At 41.0% G+C, this 19,682-nt stretch overlaps 1 protein-coding gene across 1 annotated transcript in view; it reads left to right on the top strand.

Annotated features, from left to right (window-relative positions):
- Positions 1 to 7,707: 7,707 nt before the first annotated feature.
- The window catches only part of ADCY2 (adenylate cyclase 2), a 270,105-nt gene continuing 258,130 nt past the window's right edge, over positions 7,708 to 19,682 (top strand). The window contains exon 1 of the mRNA XM_088055670.1: positions 7,708 to 8,128. Coding sequence (XP_087911796.1) covers positions 7,901 to 8,128 — 228 coding nt within the window. The 5' untranslated portion in view covers positions 7,708 to 7,900. The remainder of the gene's footprint in view (positions 8,129 to 19,682) is intronic.

Raw genomic sequence — 19,682 nt, 5'->3', positions numbered from 1 at the left:
ATACTAAACTCTCCTGTAGTTTTGTGCTTAAGTCCAGTCCAATTTAAATATTAACTTGTTGACAACATTTCCTGGAGTTCTTTTCTCAACCTAAGCAAAACTTTGGTCATTAAATAAATAATACCACAATAATTATAAAAACACGAGCCGAGATTGTCTTTCTTGGAGCCAAGTAGACTATAAAATTAAAAGCAGGAAATTTTTCATCTAGGGAAAATACTTGTCATTCCATCTTGCAAAAGCCTATTTTGCTAATTAATTCCAAGCTTTCAAAAAAATCTCACAGAAATTCCTGAATTAATGTTTACACTTTTGTTTGCTTTAAGTATTTTCAGAACTCAGTTCATATCTTGAATTTTGCAGAATTTTGCCATTTATTTGCACTGCCATTTGCAGCTTCTGTTGGGAAGAAGCTTCCTTTAACATGACTATGACAGCCACTGAGGGAAAAATTGAGGCAACACAGAGATTTTGCAAGAAATGGTTTTTGAGATACACATTAATATGGTTTTCTTGGATATTAGTTTACTTACATGCATTTCTCTGTTTCAGTTCCTCATTTTATATTTAGATTTATTTGTTTCTGTCCTGTAGTATGAGTTAACCTGATTAACCTGAATAGGTCAGTAAGTGCCTTGTATCTGATTTAATAATTGGAATTATTTTGAAGCATGTACGCTTATAGGTTTGCTTTAAGTGCCTTATTTTTATTTCTTTTCTTACTTTCAGTGGATTGTGCAGATGCAGTAAAGATCATAATGTCTAGAACCAAAATAGTGTTACTATATATATGCCTTCCTTATTGAAGGAAGAATATGCAGACTGTGTTGTGTGATTCAGTGGGCTTTGAATCAATGGTCTTGCCCTTTATTCAGGAAATGAACATTTCTTTCAGTCAGCTAAATTCATTGGAACACCACTGACCCCAAATGAATGACAACAAAAAATAATCAATGCTAATAACCAGTCTTTGAGAATGGGAAAAAATAAAAAGTAGCCACATCATTATTCAGTAGAAGGTGTAAGAAACCCATTTTGACGGAATCTGCCTTTTGTATTTAATCTCTGTATCTATTGCCTTGCACTGACTAGGCATCACTAATCATTTTCATTAAATGTGAAACAGTAGCATCAATATTGCTTCTAATTTATATTATTGACAATTATCAATCTTATTTTGACAAACATATAAAATCAAATCTGTTTTTTTACCCTGAAATTCTTGTTTTAGAAGCCTCTTACGACAGAGTTCTGTTCTGACAGATTAACTACCACAGTGAAATAACATATGCCACTTACTTATTTTGCATTTCATTCCTTCAGTTTTCAATCTAACCTTTTTCTTAAAAAAAGCAAAATAAAGAAAACAAAAATTCCAAGCAGTCTTTTCTAAAGTAATGTTATATGCATTAGTATGGTTCCTCCTATGTTTTGTTTGTGTAGATAACAGTCCTATACCTCTGCTAAATAGAAGAAACTCTTCGTTGGTTTTGATTAACTGTTCTCTGAAGAATCTGTCTCTAATTCTGCAATGCTGTTTCTGAGGTAGGGTAAGTAGAATAATACAACTCAAGATGAAGGTGTATAGTTGAACAGTATAGAGCTATTGCTGTATGTTCTAAATTATTTATTATCCTATTCTTTATGCATTTGAAAGCTGTAAAAATGTTCTGACTGTAGTTATATATTGAACAAGTCTTTCCTGAGTGCCTATGGTACTTGTCTCTAGTTTGTCCAGTCAATTTATAATTTTATAAAACCACCTGAGCAGTTCCAAATTTCCAAAGTTCTATTGCTTTCTTCCCAGCTTCCCTAGATCTCCCACCTGAAAGCAGGTTATCTGGAAGGGTAGGTGGTTTCCTAAGTAATACCACTAAATGCAAACTGTTCCAATGTGAAAGATAAGGAAGTGTATAAAATTGAAGGCTAATGCCTTATAACAGAAAAAGTATAATGTTATATAGAATTTGTAAACTAAGTCATATTGTAGCAGTGAATGTAAAGAATAATGTGATCAAAATAAGAAAGGCCAAGGTATAAGCAGAGAGAAAACTGATGTATTTCTGGATATTTTTTGTTTGTCACATACTTTTTGAAAGAAGGAGACTTTTGAAATAATTGGCCCACCATTCACCTAATAACAGATGGTCCAAAACCTTTAAAAATCTGATCTATATTTTGCTTCAATCTTTAATAAAAAGGTTATCTATGATTAGATGACCAATGCAGTCACCATCTGCAAGGAAGTTTTGCAAGAAGAGAGGTTACTGAGATACTTTCAGATCTGAATCTCAAGTAGTTCATTCAATAACCTCAGAATTTTTACTAAACGCTCCTAAAAGTTCATAGAGTCTGAGAGAGGCCAAAAGATACATACTGTCTTCAAAAAAAAGGAGGAGGGGAGAAAAATTACCCAAGGAATTACAGAACAGTCAGACTTAATTAGCACCTTAAATAACAATGGTAAACACCTCAGGCAAGTCTATATCTAAAACAAACATGAATTTCACCTGGTTCCAGGTATGTGAAATCCAATATATTTCTGTAGAAAATTTTATCCTCATTTTTTGAGGAGCAACAGTAACACGTAGCTGCAGTTATAAGATTTGAAACAGCAAGTTCTGTTAACAGAACTCAGTAAAATGAATCCAGAAAAATTCAGCACAAAATAGCAGTCTTCAGTCTTAAACAACAACAGCAAGTGATATACGTCTAGTGGACAAGATAATGTTGTTAAGACCCTGCTCACATCAGATGTATTCACACACTGATCTTATGACAGGGATGGTTCTCCAGAGCAACCCTAAGCAGGTCTTGCTGACCTGGGTTTGGCTATGCTGCCACATCCAAGCTCTGGAGTGCCATTGAGGCACTGGCTCATCGTCAAGATGTAAAATCTCACTGGTAGGACAACTTGACTTGCAATCTCAGCTCAGCATGAGGTGCCCTGGTGGAGCTGGGCTATGGCAGTACAGCATCAAGGCTGCAGCAATGGGCAGCTTTAGTGGCCAGCTGCTAAGGAGGCAACCTGACCACCAGTGGACTTGTGGCAAGTGTTTTGGTCAGGCCAGTTGCTATGGCTCTTTTGTGTGCTTGCTATCTAGCAAAACTAGGGGATTCAGCATCTTTCCCTGCAATTTATTTCCCAAGGCTCAGGTTGTCTTACAGCTGAATAGAGTAGCTGAGAACAAAGGATCTATCTCTTCTGAGAGCTAGTCTGTATCCCTGACCAGAAGACTCATGCAGAAGACAACAGAGAATGGAAAGAGAAGGAAAGAGGTGATGGAGATTGAGCCAGAGTGGCAAAGAGAGCAATGTAGGAAACAGAAGGTTCTCCTGTATGTTCTGTTCCTATTTACCTCTCCCTAAGATTTATCACAGATCCCTTGACACTGGAAATAAGCTGTGATAACACAGAATCACAGAACAGTTGAGGCTGGAAGGGACCAAGTTCTCTAAATTAATCTGCTTTTGCAATGTGTAATGCCTCTGGCTCACGGTTGCTTTGAGCTATGGACCTCAACCTTTTGTTCTGCGGTTTTTGCTTCTCCAGAGGGGTACAACAGACACCAGCTGGCTAAGGAACAGATTCTTTCATGTTGTTGGAGTCCCAATGGTACACAGGAAATAGTTTCTGACAATCTTAAGTGCTAGCTTTGTTTTTGTTCCACATTTAGAGAAATAAGGTAGAATACATGAAGATGTTTTTTTCTGAAGTCCTTTGCTTTTCAACCACAAATTACAGAATTCACTGTACCTTCCTTTTCCCTGGGGCATAGCAAACTCAGGTTGAGCCAAGTAAGGATGTTTATTTTCAGCTACCTAGGGTAATTGGTCTCTAAAAACATATGGCATTTCAACTTTGGCAATGACATAATTGTCATTCAACTGCAATCATGTTTGCTTAATGCATCCTATGGGGAGAAAGAAATGTGTTAATATGTTAAATAAAAAGTAGAGCATTCAAATTAGAAGTTCAAATTCAGATTTGGGTACTGCACAGTTTCAATGTTGCAGTCATTATTTATATGACAGTGTGGGGTTTTTTTCCACTGGACCTTGCCTCTATCTAGAGACCTGATCTAAGAATTGATGAGGGTTTCAGACATTAAGGTGTGGGATGTTTCTAGCTGAAGTATGAAGGATGAATTGAAAGATGTAGGTTTCTAGTTTCGAGAGGGAAAGTAGAGCGGGGGAGTCCATCAGCTGGACAAGAAAACACAAGAGTCCAGTGGAAACATATAATAGAATTGTAAAATTAGAATCGTAGAATATGTTGAGTTGGACACCAGCATGATGTAACCCCATTCACTGTAACTCTTTGTGCCTGATCTGTAAGCCAGTTGCTCACCCATCACTTAACATGGTGATCCAGCTGTATGCTGGATATTTTGTCCAGAAGAATACTGTGAGACAAGACACATCACAGATCTGCTGTGATATTTGCTCATCTCCTTCATGAGATATCAAAAACTTTGCTGAAGTCCAAAAAGATTACATATAATGGCATTTCTAGATGGCGTTTGATGGCATTTGTGGCGAGCTGGGTTACCCTGTCACAAAAGGAAATCGGGTTTCACAAGCATGATTTAAGCTGTGCTGGCTGTGACTGATTACTGCATTGTCCTGTAGGTGTTTTTCAATACTGTCCAGAAAATTATGTTTCATGATTTTATTGGGCACTGAAATGAGACTAAATGGTGTGTAGTTTCTGGGGTCCTCTTTCTTTCCCTTCTTGAAAATCAGGACAACATTCACCAGCTTCCATTCAGATGGGACCTCTCTGGATTCCCAAGACTGCTCAAAAATCATCAAGAGAGGTTTTGGGATGATATCAGCTAGCTCCTTTAGGATTCCCAGATGAATCCTATGAGGCTCCGTAGATTTTTAGGGATTCAGCTGGAGCAGCAGATCCCACACAATTTCAGGGCTGACTGGGATTTGATTATTCTCTCAGTCATGGTCCTTCAGCTCAGGGCACTGAGATTCCCTTTTTCCATTATCCATGCTGAAGACCAAGGCAAAGAATGCATTAAACATTTCTGCCTTCTCCATATCCCTATTTGAGAGGTGACCATCCTCATCCTCTAACAGGCCAATGTTCTTTCTAATCTGTCTATTCCCATAAATATACTCTAAAAAACTTTTATCTATTTCCCCCTACAGTTTTGACCAACTACTACTCTGGAAGTACTGTGAACTTTGGACGCACCAATTTTCTCCCTAGTGGCAAGCAGCATCTTAGTATCCTTTCCATTTCACCTGACCTTGCTTCCATTGGCCATATACCTTCCTTTTTCATCTTACTTCTGAAAAAAGATCCCTGTTCAGCCAAGCTGGCCTTCTGCCTCACACCTTTGACTTGGAACATCTAGGAATTGCCTGCTTCTGTGCCCTTAAGAGGCTGTTTATAAATTACCTTTTTCCTCTTTTACCATGTTAATTTCTCCTGCTCTTCTGTTGAAACACCTTATATCTGGTCTTTCTGAAGAGAGTTATGCTTGTCCCATTGTTTTGGAAAGGCATGAGATACCACTGGACAGCCTTTGAGTTAATTAAATTTTTGCTGTGCAATTATAATTTTATTTCCTGAGAAATTACATGAGAGTAATATAATGAGGAATTAGCTGTTACAGGCTTAAGATCTTTCTGAAATAACAAACGAATGACATGATCATCATGGTAAACTCTTTGGACTGGCCTTTCCTGTTCAGGTTCAGGGAGGTGGAAAGCACTGGAAAGCTATTAAAGCGGAATCAGCAGGGAGAAGATGATAACCACTTCTACCACCAGATATTAAATTAATGTCTAAGTTTCAAATGCTTTTGTGAGGATGGTTGTTGTACACATGGAACAGAGAGCATTATTCATTTTGCCTGTTCAGATCTTTTGCATTTTTCTGAGTACTTACTGGATCATTGAATTATTCTTGAATTTTAAAGAAGTGTATATGTGACACTGGTCTTTCTACCTTTGAGATATGCCTTCAAATACCACATTCTGAGATCTGCTTTTCAAAGAGGTTTGATGTTGTAATTCTGGTTTGGCTCTTGATTTTTTTTTAATTCCCTATTCTCACTATATATGTGTGTGTGACAGTGAGGGTGGCCAACTCCATAATTTTTGAAGTGACTGTAAGTAAAGCCTTTTCATGTTGCAAAAATTCTCACACCCACCTCTACTAACTCCTTCCCAGCAATTAATTCTGCCAGAATGTTCTCCCGACATAGATTTGTGTTCATCCTTCAATCTTATCACTGCTGCTTTTGAGAGTTTTTCACCCTCTCTCTCCCAAAACTGTGGGTGCGGTTGTAACTTTCCACTTCTCTTTTATGTGTTCCTCCTGCCCCAGAAAGCACTTCAGGGGAAGGAAGAACAAGCAGCTTTTCTTCCATCCAGCCAGCTGAGAGGAAAAGGGGGCAGAAAGCTCAAGTCTCATCCCTCTTAAAAATCCAAGGAATCTAAGGGGTGCAAATATATGGACAGGGCTTTGGAGCTGTACTGTTATTGGTTTCTCTGCATTGTGACACTTGTTGAGGACCCATCTCTTCCTTTTCTGGATAGAAAAATCAATGGCACAGAATTTAGGTGTTAAATATAAATTAGTTCACAGTCCATATAGTTTTGGTCTATATCATCCTAGCTACCTGCCTTCTCTTCCACCTGATTAATGGTCAGCCCTCTATTCTATGTCTCATTTATGACAATTTATGACCACTTACGTTGGCTCCAGTTTTTCACCTTTTGTAGTAGCATAGTACTCCCTACTCCCTCTTGCTTCTAACATCACTCCAATCATCAGGAGACACCCTTGGGACATTCAGGCCCATTAGCATCTGTGTTGCTGTGGTCTCTTCCTCTCCTGGGAGCGTTCTGGCAGCTTCTACGAGTTTTCAGGACGAGACAAAGCAACAACAGAGGCTGAGGGCAAATCAGAGAAGGCAGAGACAGACTTAACCTGGCGGGGGGGGGGGGCATTCAGGGAAGCAATGGGCTGGGGATGCAGAACTGCCTGTAAATGCTGTCCAAGACAGATACATAACTTTATTTTGTTAGATATCCAGCATCTTTGCAGTCCCTGCTTTGATAGGTATTAGCCAAATCCTTCGGAACATGTTAAGCTGGGGAAAATGTATGCTATGCTTCTTTCTAACTTGCATGCTCGTTTTGACAAAATCGAAGTATGATTTCTAAAAACGAGATTCCGCCTCCGGAAAAGATACCCAGTGAAACAGTCCTGCAACAGCCCTCCGCCCGTGGGAGTAATTTCAAAGCAATCTCCAAACGTCTCTCCCTCCAGCGCCGGGAGGTGCTGCCACACACCCTGGGGAAGGTAGCGGCGTCCCCGTGGGAGCCGGGCAGGGCCGAGGCCGCCGGGGGCGGGCCGGGAGAGGCATACGCCGCGCTCTCCGCCTCACGGCCGCCGTCGGGACCGGCCCCTGCAGCGGTACCGCGCCCCTCCGGGCGGCGAGGGGTCCTGGCCCCAAGCAGGCGGAGGCCGGGGCAGGTGGTCCGGCGCCAGGGGCATCTTTCGGCGCTGGTGCGGAGGCGCACGAGGCAAGGGCTGCTTTCACGGTCGCCCGCGAAGGCACATCCCACTGCTACCGCCGCCCTGGGGCACTTATTCTGGGCGGGCGCCCGCTGCCCTCGCCGGCGAGGAGGAGCGCACCTACTGCCCCCGCCTCCGGGGGAGCAGGGCAAGGCATGTGCGTGCGGGGTGGCGCCTTCCGGAGGCGCACCAGCCTCGGGCGGGCTGCGCGGCGACCGCGGCATCCCGGCGTACCGTGTCCATGCCGCGGCTCCTCCTCTCCGCCTCCCGCGCGGGAGCGCGCCCCGCTCCACTCCCCGGTTGCTTCTTGCAGCAGCGGCGGCTCTGAGGGAGTTGCGCGGGCTCTGCCCGATGTGTCGGGAAGCGATGATGAGGAGGAGGAGACGCCGCTACCTGCTGGAGCGGGCAGAGCAGGCGGGCGGCGGCTGCGGGGCGAGCGGCGGACAGTCCCGCTCCCGGGACTGGCTCTACGAGTCCTACTACTGCATGAGCCAGCAGCATCCGCTCATCGTCTTCCTGCTTCTCATCGTGATGGGCGCCTGCCTAGCTCTGCTCGCCGTCTTCTTCGCTTCCGGGCTGGTAAGAGACGCCCTCCCGGTCCGGGACCCGCGTTATCCCCAGTTTCCCGGGCATCCCCGCTGCCGCCGCCTGGCATCCCCTCTCCCGCCGCCTTGCCGGCATCGCCGCACCCGCCACTCTCAGCCGAGCCGAGTCGAGCCGGACGGGGCGGCCGAGAGCCCGTGCTGCATCTCCTGCGGCGGAAAGTTGGCAGCGGGAGGCGCCGAGGCGGCGGCGGCGGCAGGGGAACCCCCGCCCGAACTTTGCTGCCCGATATTTGGAGGCGAGGCTGGAGCGGCGGCCGTGCGGCTGATGGAGCGAAAACAGAGTCAACAAGCGCATCGAGTTTAATTCACTTAATTCCTTGGCTCCGCTCTCTTCCAGCTGGCGGCTTGGTCGTGATGGCCTTTGTAGTGGTACAGTTTGAATCGCCGCACAAAAATGCAGCCGATACGTGTATCTGAAGTAATATTTTTTGTGCAAGTAAGGAGGGGCCGCGCCCCTCCTTGTGCTGGCCCCCTCCCTCCCCCATGATAAAATTTTCTAGCATTTGACCTATTTTCTCAATAAAGCTTTTGGGACAGCGCAGCCTTTGTTTTTAAGGAGGGTGAAGTTTGTTTGGTCGGATGTCTTTTCTGTGTGCTCAGTGTGGAGTTTCCAGGCTTTGGGAAGAAAAATGTGTCACAGCAGCAGGTGACTGTTGGTATCAGTTTATCTCCTCTGAAAAGGGTGGCGTTTTGCCCTTGCAAAGGAAAAGCTGCAGAGGGCAGTAAAATTCTTGGTCCTTTACAGAGTTTTTCTGCTGTTAATGATTAAAGGCAGGCTGTTGGCATTACTGTATACTTCTGAAGTAAACGGGTATTTGAGTGGTCTCAGACTCTTCTTCTCCCCCCCTTTCTTTTTTTAAAAAAATTAATATTTTTATGGTCTTCTGGAAAGCTGAATGTTTATTGAATAGAGCTAGTTATCTCTAAAGGCAAGGATGAGCAGGTCAGTATAATCTAATGGATTCTCCTAGAGGCGCTGCTGCTAGTGTTTGCTTATACAGAGAATCCCGCTTTCTTGTTTGGCCAAACTTTTGTCTTAAAACCTGCAGGAACTCCCTGCAGGATTAGCTAAGCTTTGAGTCAGTAGGTGGTTTATTTCCTTTTGGTGTTTGTATTAGTTGTATTTTAAGCTTTTTGTTCAACCATTCCTACTAAATAGAAAGCACATGTAAAAGTGAGGCCAGTAATGGTGGTGCTTCATAATTCAGTTGTTTAATGACCAAGGGTTTAAATTCTGGAGCTCTGTGTGCAAAATACAGGTTTGACCACTTACCTCATTCTAGTATGTTAATGTGGGTGCTTGTCCATCAGGGCCAAAGGGACTCTTGGACGGTGGAATTGGAAGTCTGACTGGCAGTTAGCTGTGGAGATGTACATTGTACTTTCCCACAGTCAGAATTTGGGCTTGACAGTGTTTAGCACTAAATTTTGTACTTTTCAGTCGTGGTATGGTCTATAGCTTGTTTACAAGTTGCATGTGGTTATTTTGGTAATTTCATTTCTTGAGGTAAATTCTTCACAGTAGTGAAGGTGAAGGTGGCATAAAACTGGATGGAAGGACTGCTGAAAGTTATGGAAATAAAACTGTGAGCTGTCTGAATCTTGCCAGGCATTACTTCTTCAGAAAGAGTGAATTTAATAGTTCAGTCTGCGTTTGGAATTCCAGACATACCAGAAGAGGGAAAAAAAATGCTTATAAAATAATTTTCCTGAGCCTTTATCTTCCTGTAACTAACAGCTGGATGGGTGAGGGGAGAAAGAGGAGGGATTCGTCTGAGTTTCCAGTTGACAGATAAAAGTAGCTTCAGACAGAGAGAAAGCTTGCCTATATGGACTTCTAGCCACAGGATGCTGGACAAAATCCTTTGGAGCCCTGCCCAGAATTACACCTAAAAGTGCTTATAGTCTAGTTTCTGTTTGCATTTGTGATTAAAATATTCCTGAAGGTTTAGATGTGTTTCTCTTGCATCTGAATAAAGAATACACATTTTATAGAGCTGTAGAATTTTAGCCATTTTTTTGTTCCTGATGATATGAAAGGGACATGTAGTTAGGAGTATCTGAGCCACAAAAGATGGTATTAATAACCTTATCTTTCGTTTTGCACAACTTGCACATGTGTGATTGTTTTGACTGAAGACTTAATTTTGTAGAGAAGGCCCAGTGGAAGTGAAGCAGGATAGTTCTGTGCAGATCTGTGCTATGCATCTGAAAATAAGGGAAATATTTCTTAACTGTCGTTTCCCTTAGATTTTGTATAAAGCAGTTAAGATTTCACTGAAAATTACTTAAGCTTGTTGTGGAGACAAAAATCCAAAATGACTCACTGTAACACTCAATTTGGATTTCTTGCTTGTGCTTCACAGAACAGCTTAGAATGTGGAACATGGGATTGAACATTGCTAGGATGGATATTCATTAATTGTGAACTATTTTTATGTTCTAGGGGTCTTAAAAAACTTGGAAACCAATGGAAATTAGAGGAGGCTTTCCTTCTATCTTAATGTTCTATTTAGTTGTTAAAATATACCACTGATGTCTGAGATGCCTTTTTTTTTTTTTTTTCTTTTGTGTGGCAGAGTATTCTTACGTATTCCCAAACACAGCCAGCCACACAGGGATGTACTTTACTTACTGAGCTCTTTCAACCCGTCAGAATACAAGCTATAGCCTTCCTGATTTCAGATGAAAAATTTGTGAAAGATGTTGCAAAATTACAGTAAACAAGATTACTTACAAAGTGCGCCTGGAAATCTGATTACTTTTCCTTCGGGCAATATACTGCTATTATTACTGAGAGAGGTTTCTTGGGAGATTTTGCTTTTGTTTCAGAGAACTATTGTGATCTTGACCTTTGGAATTAAACACTCTATCTCCTCAAACACTAGATATAAAACTTCTAGAATCAGCTTGAACGATGACGATTCACAGCTTGCAGTTTTAAATAACATAGTGATAGTATTAACCTCTGAATTTCCTGTGTATCCTCCATATTTCTCTACCTGGCATGAACTGCAAACTGGCAAAATGAGATCAGTCATCCATGTTTAGCTGCTGCTTTAATCAACAGAGAGTAAATTATTTTCCCAAACCTGCGAAAACCTTTCAGGACTTAAAAATACCAAAGGTCAGCTTCATTTTCTTTCTATTGTGTTGTTCTTTCAATGTAATATGTATGAAAAAGTCATTATTTGCCTGTCGCCCTGAAAACTAAAGCCTTCTGATAATGTTTTCATAGTTTTAGTTACTTTCCCATCAAAGTTCTATAAACGTAAGTTGTTTATCACATTCCTTCTAAGAAACATCTTTTGATGGACATTTCGCATGACCAGTGTGATTGAGAAGGTGGTAACTTAATTATCCAATCCCTGGTCATTGTCGAGAATCTATAAATACTGGAGTCAGAGAATAAAGGTTGATTCTTTCCTGTTCTAATGCTGAAAGGTGTTCATGTGAATCATTTGGTGTCCTTTAGCGATATTTGCCCATCTCTCCCTTTTTAGTACTAGAAGCTTATGGCCATTCTTAGTGGTATCTAGAACAGTTTTGTCTCTGACAGGAGCATATCTCTTATAACTACAATTTGCAGGATATTGGGAAAAAAAGCCATTTCTAAATTCAGTGTAAAACATGAGTGTACCTGAAATCTGAAATTGTGATTAATTTCTTACATGATTCAAAAACTCTGAAGACAGGGGTGGTGACAAATTGTACAATTTATTGGAAGGCCATAACTTTCCTTTATCCATTTTTCTAGACTTAAAGAGTGCATAGTTCATAGACAGAGGCTTCTATAAGAACCTAAACTTCAGGGATATAAAAATCTTTTAGCACTTGTGTTGTAAGTGACAGAAGATCTAAACCTGTTGGGATCTTTTTTCTGTTCCTTTTCTGAAAACTTATGGTTCACCAGTCTGCTACCAGATACACGTGTTTTCTTTTAGGCTGGCCTGTTCCCCTTGCTCAGGACCTGTAAGCCTGCTGTGTGTTTTTAATACTAGTTGCAGCCCTTATCTCCCTCCTGAATTCTTGCTGCCACATGTGACCTTGTACAGCTCTTAAGATGTGGTTGCTGGTGTGTAAGCTCTGATGTGTCAGTGCATGTTTCTTGAGGGTGTCCATGGCCAACTGAAGCATGTGTTGAGCAAAAAGTGCTTCTACAATGCAGTATGGTGTTGCCTTCTCTCTTCCAAAGGACTCTGAAATTATGCTGGGTCAGCCACATAAGGACTGTCTGTGGAGCAGAGGTATTAGTTGCCCTCTCAACCAGTTCTTTGAAGTTCCTAAAAAGCTCAGGATCATGCTGGTAGGCTCAGTTTAGACTCCTGAATCTTTTTATGGATTTATAAATTCAAGAAACTAAAGCTTGGCTGCATATCTATTTTACTGGCATACTCAAATACGTTCTGTAGCAAAAAGCGGAGTAGTCAATGGTTCTTAAGGAGGAAATACAGTTAATTAGGTAGATGTACCTGCAGCATGGCAGATGTACATTCTGGATTTCTGGCATCAGACTGAACTTACCATCAGCTGATCATGCATGGAAGAAGAAATTGCTGCCTCATTCTGAAGGAGTACGTGAAACCTTTCTGTCTGCCCACCTGGTTGGCAGAGAGCTGTTTATGTGCAAGGAAAAGATCAGGAGAGTCCTGTAAGCCTCTTGGGGCTTGAAGTGAGGTATGCCTTTTCTTTGGGCCCTTGGTCACAAGGACAGCAAATCTTCCTTACCTCTAACTGGTGTTATTCCTGAAATAAATTCTTGCTGTTTCTGGTTGTCTTGGGTTGCAATGCAAGATGTAACCAAAAGTATGTATTCTATTACCATTTGTTAAAACCAGATGGGACAGTGTTCTTTATCTCTTTCATGACCTATCCCTCATTACTCCAGAGGAATATCTTCTGTTACTGGGCCAGCTGTTAAAACCAGGTGTGGCAGTGTTCTCTATCTCTTTCATGACCCATCCTTCCTCCAGGGGGATATCTTCTGTTAATGGGCAATTGAGTCTCTCTGCATGACTGATAAAATTACATTATCCCATTGTGAGATGCTCCACCCAGGGGGAGGAGCCAGACATTCCTACCTGGATGTAATCTGAGAGTTGGAACACCAGTCAGTTTTTTTCCACTGGATTCCCAGAGGAAGACCACCACTACGCCACCACTGGACCTACAGAGGAAAACTGCACCCTTCTACAGGATCAGAACCATATCTGTCAGTGGACTGGTGGAGTGTAGTCCAGTGGACTGCAGCCACCATTTGATTGGACTGCTACCTGACCAACTGGGTGTCAGGTATTCTGACTCTGTCAGTGTTTTTTGTACTGCTGCATTTTATTTTAATTTTTGTATTAAGTTGTAGGGGTTTTTTTATTTATACATACTAGTAAAGAACTAGTTATTTCTACTCCCATATCTTTGTCTGAGAGCCCCTTAATTTCAAAATTATGATAATTTGGAGGGAGGGGGTTTACATTTTCCATTTCAAGTGAGGCTCCTTCCTTAGCAGACACCTGTCTTTTCAAACCAAGGCACTGGTAAAAGCTGGACATCAGCCAAGCCTTTCCAGGTTTTCATGGTTAATCTCATTGTGAAACGAAGGGAGAAAAGTCTTCCAAGTCCATATGGGAAAAGTAGTTTTAGCAAGGATGTTTCATCATTCTCTAAAAGCATCTGGTGTGTACCTCTGGTAATGTTCTCATCTCATCAGTCTGCCTCTGAAAAATTCATCCATCCACACCAAAGGATCTGATGATATGATTTTATACTGCGTTCTTGAGATGCTCTGTTATAACCTAATTGTACTGAATAATACCGCAATACTATAAGACTATTTGTACTCTCAATTTTAGGCTATCTTTTGATGTCAACCCTATGCAATTTACAGCTTTTTTAGTTTAAGAGCACCAACTGTTTTCCCAAAGTCCAAGAATACCCAAGGTCTGAAAACATTCCTTGGAATCCTTGCAGACTGAAAGTAAGCCAAAGCATGTTATAGTGTTTTCAAACTCCAATATATTAATTCTTGCAAGAAGAAAGCTAAATCACAGCAAAGGTAATGAAGCAAGAAAATTCTCACTAATTGAAGGACAAGCAGAATTTTTTTGTATGCTTGATGCTATGGTGGTTGTGCTCAGGAGGTGTCCTACCTCTCTTTAAACTCTTTCTGCCACACTATTGCTACTACCAACATGAGAAGCAATTCAAAATAAACATCAATGTATTTACAATGCCTTTTTCTTCCGCAATTCCAATTATAATTATATATATATATATAATAATATACGGTTCTGCTTTCAAGTCCCCTATTAAAATGTTCCATGAAAACATCCCTTGTCTCTAAACACCATATAGCAATATATTCTTCTAGCTATAGTTGCTGGTTACTTGATACAGTCTTAGGATGTTGCTGTCCCTGCCAGATGTTCGTTCTGATGTTCTCTGAGAGTAACTTTAAGGCAAGAAGGACCTCTTTAGTCAGGCAGGAAAGGTTGCTGTAGCTTCCTGTCTGAAGCAGGAATTGCCTGGCTTTCTGTCTAATTTCAGTACTGCATGCGTCTGAGCTGCTACATCTTTCATTCACTAATGACACTTGCAGTACATCTGTGGTTACTTTTATTGCTGCTAAGAGCTAGTCTCATTTGCCAGTCCCTAACAAGCCTGGAAACAGAGCCATCAAGTTAATGAGGTGCTGGTGGCAACCTCACTTTGCATGCCTCTGTTTCATCTTTCATATTGAACAGCCTGAATTTTGAATAAGAGTTGGATGAAACTATGGCATATTTGAAAAATACATAGCCTTTCATTGTATTCTTAATAAGTTAATGTTTTATGAATTCCTTGGCAGAAGAGAACTTATTTAATGTTACAGATTGTGACTCAAAATGGTGGATCCACAACTGCTAATCATTACTGCAGCTGACAGAAATAATAAATAACATACTGACTAGAGCTGTTGTTTACTGATGTGCAATGGAAATAAGACAGATGATAGATTGGGCTCTGATTGTCAGCTGTCTTTATCAGCCTAAAGCCAGCTATGTGGATTCACAAATCCTGTACTGGCAACTTCATAGTAGATCTGCCATGGAACTGTGAATACCTGCCTGCTTATCTTCCTTAAATTTTTATAAATTGGTTTCAAGTTCCTTGTTGTGGACAGATATATCCAACCCAGTTGTGGAGATCTTAAAAATCCTACAAAATGGTGAATATTTAGCCTTCAAGAGCTCTTATAGATTAAGAACCTTAATCAGAGGTCACAGTCCCTGTGTTTACACTGTGATTAAGAAAACTTCTTGTTATAACAGTAGTGGTGACTGGAGTCTTCCAGGCTGCTCCATGCATGACTCCAAACTGATGGACATTTCACACAAATAGATGTCTTCTACAAATCTCTTGAGTAGCTGGGTGCTTGCATCATGGGACCAAAGTGCAGCTGAACACCTGTAGTGTTTGATGCTGTGCCTACATCCCCAGTCACAGCTGAGCTGTGATTCCAAATAATTATGTGCTGCTGTAGGAGCTTCTGCATATTTCATAAAGAATTGAATCAGCTCAAGCCATATTGATCTGCAATGATGAGGAGATGCCAACAAATTAAACTTCTGTTTTGGGGGATCTGGATCCAAAAATAAGAGAATTGTCACAGTTTTGCCCTTTTTTCACTGACTTTTTTTTTTTTTATTTGAGCATCAAACCTGATAAAAAAACTTAAAACCCAAAAAAACTCCATGCATTTTCTTATCCATGTCTTTTTATATCTTGAATAAGAAATCTTTAGACACTGGACCTTATTCAGGTGATGCTGAAAATTGATGGGACTATTGCATCATCTGTATGGAGGACTGTGAGGCTATGTCTACACTTACTCTCCCAGTTGTCTGTTTCACCAACCTTTATAGAAACATTTTCTTTATCTCTTCTCTGAACAGAACTCTTGATCTTAGTGGTGCATATATGATATAAAAGCCCCTTGCTGTTTCTGGTGTGACCACATTCCAGGCTTGTGTCTGGGAGAGGCAGAGGAAAAGACCACAAATAATGACATGTCAGTCTGAGCATTCTCTTCTTTCACTATCTATGGTTCTTGTCTTGAAGGTTTTCTTATCTGGAAGGTGTGCTCCAGAGTGCAGGTGCAATGGCTTCTGGTTGCATATATGTCTTAGTTTAGGGCAAATTAGGGAGGAAAACTCTAAATGGAGGTTTCTCCAGGGAAATGCCCCCTCCCCACCAACTGGTCCAGGAAAGGAAAAAAAAAATTCCTTGGAGAGAAGTGGAAAAAGCTGTTTATTTAACAGAAATTGAATAATATTAAATAATAAAACCTCTCGCTGTTCGATGGGATGGCAAGTCTAGGAAGAAAAGTTCTTTTCATGTGGTGTAGCTCGGCTCGCTCAGGTTCTTATCAGTCCTTTCAGCGCTGGAAAGTGCCGAGGCCCAGGCCCCGGTGGGCCAAAGGCGTGATCTCCCGGGGTTTGGTTGGGTGTTCAGTCCAGAGCAGGTTTGCACAGATCCAAGAAAAAAGGGAAAAAACAAAGGTCCAGGGAACTCCTCTGCCTCAGCTAGCTAAAACTAACTAAAAGCCAGAGAGAAGCTCTGTCCTGCTGTCTGTCCGTGCTGCAGACACCACAGTCCAGGAGCAGGATGTGTGGGAATGATGTTTTTCCTTAACACAAACTGCGTGCTTCTTCTTCCCCCCCAACTCGCTCTCAGAGCCAGTCTTAAAGGTGCAGAACTTAATATATAACATAAACCAGACGATTTGGGATACCAGTATCATAAAGTCACCCCAGGACAATATACCAGAGAGCAGCTGGGATGAGAGGTGCTCTGGCCCACCTATCTGTTTCCCAGATAGATTCTCAGAGCTGCTCAGTAAGGTTTGCCAAAGTAGTTAGAACTTACTTTTTTCTACCTGCCTCCTCACAGCTGAGCTGTGTGCTGTGGGACCTTTTAAAGACCCTAAATGCTATGGCTGGCATAGTGGATCTGCTCATTGACTGGATAAATGGGATTGTTGTCCTTTGATTGCAGGTAAAATTTCCACAATCCTTTCTCCAATTTGCTAGTGCTTTGGTCAGTCTGGCAGGAAAATCCTAGGAAGACTAGATTGCCACCAGCTCCTTTTCCAGCAAGACTGATTTCAGGCTGAGGACTTGGACACATTATTTCCTCTCAGAGAAGTGTTAGGGAAAAGGTGCTCTTTGAACTTGGCTGAGCGCTTGCTTGCTAGTGCTCCTGTTCCTGTAGAATTGTTTAGGTTGGAAAGGACCCTTAAGCCCAGTCATTAATCCAGAACTGCCAGGTCCACCATTAAGCTATGTCCCTAAGGGGCGCATCTATATGTGTTTTAAATACCTTCAGGAATGGTAACTTCAGCACTTCCCTGGGTAGCATGTTCTCCCTTTTTGGTGAAGAGATTTTTTTCTCAGTATGCAATCTAAACCTCCCCTGGTGCAATTTGAGGCCATTTTCTCTCTTCCTATTGTTTATTATTGGGTGAAAGAGACCAAGAACCACCGTGCTACAAAGTGTAAAGGTCCCCACTGAACAACTTCTTCCTCAGGCTAGACAGCCTTAGTTCCATTACCTGCTGTTCGTAAGGCACTTCAGTTGCTTCATATACCTTGGCAGGTGGATAGACTGTCTTTCCTTGGTGAAGGTGCTGTGAAGGTCCTTTGTAGCAGCACAGTGGTCTGAGAACTGTCTAGTCTGGTCAAGACCGAGGACATGGTAGCAGAAGTTGTCCAGACCGGTAGCTTGTCCTGTAAACCCCACTGGGGTTCCCCACCCTGCTAACTCATGCCAGAAAACGGGCAAAGATTCTCACTAGGGCTTGTTTTCTGCACCAGTGAGCTCTGGGAATTTTTAAACCTGACTGATAGGTGGTGGGATTTTACAAAGTTAAAGTGATGTGTCATCTGTTTAACAATAAAACAATTTACCAAATTGGTTTTGCTTGCTTTGATTTTTATTATTTTCTTTCCTGTGGTTTAATGAAATAGGGTAATGATATTTAGGAAAAAGCCCTCAACTAACACAAAAATGCCTGTATTTGCAGAATTTATTTTGTTCTATTTCCTGTGATTAAGTCTGAAGTTTTACTCCTGAGATGTTATTTGGCAGTTATATTTAAATGTAATTTAACATGTTTGTAACATTTATTTGAAATTTTATCATAATAGAAATAATAGCCATTGCAGAATGGTCCTGATCATGGAGTCAAAAATGAAATGAGAAATCTTTCCATTTTGAAGTCATTGTGGAAAGTATCCTTAGGAGAGTAAACTTTAAGAACATTGTTGCAATAGTCATAACTGTGTTTAGTATGTAATTGCACAACCTTAGGAAACACTTGAATAGTAATTACAAAATGACACTAGTGCCTTTCAATATTAAATCTATTTTTCATGCGACTCTATTATGGCAATTGGTTAAATCTTAGGAATATTCTTGCAAAATATATTTTTAAAAGATCCGTTAGAGAGAGAAGCCTAAGTGTACCTTTACCTTCATTAAACAGACCCTTAAAATGTGCTCCCTGGTTCAAATTTTGTCATTCTTACTTTTAAGTGAGTTGCATCTTGACACTTTTTCTTGATTACAGCCAGATTCTCAGATTATTATGTCAGGAGAAAAATGGTGAGGGAAAGCCACCTTTCCGCTTCAATTTAAAAGTGACAGCCAAAATACGTGACTGTCAATATTAAATAGCTCAAAGAGTCAAATGAGTACTTCTGACTTACACAAATCTAAATGAGTATTTCAGACTTCCACGAATCTATACGGGTACAAGAAAGGCCATAACTTCACTTTTAATACATGTTACAGTGCTGTTAATCTGAAAAACATGTCTTTGAGTCTTGTGAACTGTTGCATTATCCATAATGTTTAGCTGATGGAACTTTTTCAACAACACGTTTTGAATCTATTTAACTATGAAATATACATTCTTCCTAAGTGTTTTACTCGGTTTATCTTTGATGTACTGTGATTTGTATAAATAGTACTTGCATTTGTTGGAGAGTTTCTTTAAAAATGTTTTCATAATATGAGGAAGGATTTTGAGAATATCTGAAAAACAAGCTAAACTGCATTATTAACCTGCCTTTTTTTGAGAGGAAGTCAGAACCAATGCATGTAAAGTACTCAAGAAAGATATTTTGATCACTTTTTTTATGTATATTAAAAATTAATAAATTATGTGAGTAGGTTCTAATTACCTCTGGAGCATGAAATAGTTTCATCAGCATGCAGATTTTTGCTCACTTTTCTGCTTGTTGTATCCCCCCTCTTCTGAAGGGGACACTTCAGGGAGCCAAATGTAATTAACTGTCCTTGCTCTTTGGGACATGGTTTATCTTCTGTGGCTGCCAGCTACTGCAATTGAGTATGACAATTTTAGAAGTGCATCCAGCTGAGTGTTGTTGCCACTAGTAATTGGGCTTGAGTATCCTGTTTTTATTGTGCTGTTACATGTTTTAAAGTAAAGCTTTTGATAATTGCTAGTCTAAGAGAAGTTTGAGATG

This window comes from Pseudopodoces humilis, chromosome 1, assembly GCF_049639895.1.
Source record: "Pseudopodoces humilis isolate 2021_Gansu_Grassland_sample_001 chromosome 1, ASM4963989v1, whole genome shotgun sequence".
Lineage (NCBI taxonomy): Eukaryota > Metazoa > Chordata > Aves > Passeriformes > Paridae > Pseudopodoces > Pseudopodoces humilis.
This window is presented reverse-complemented; position numbering and strand designations above follow the sequence as displayed.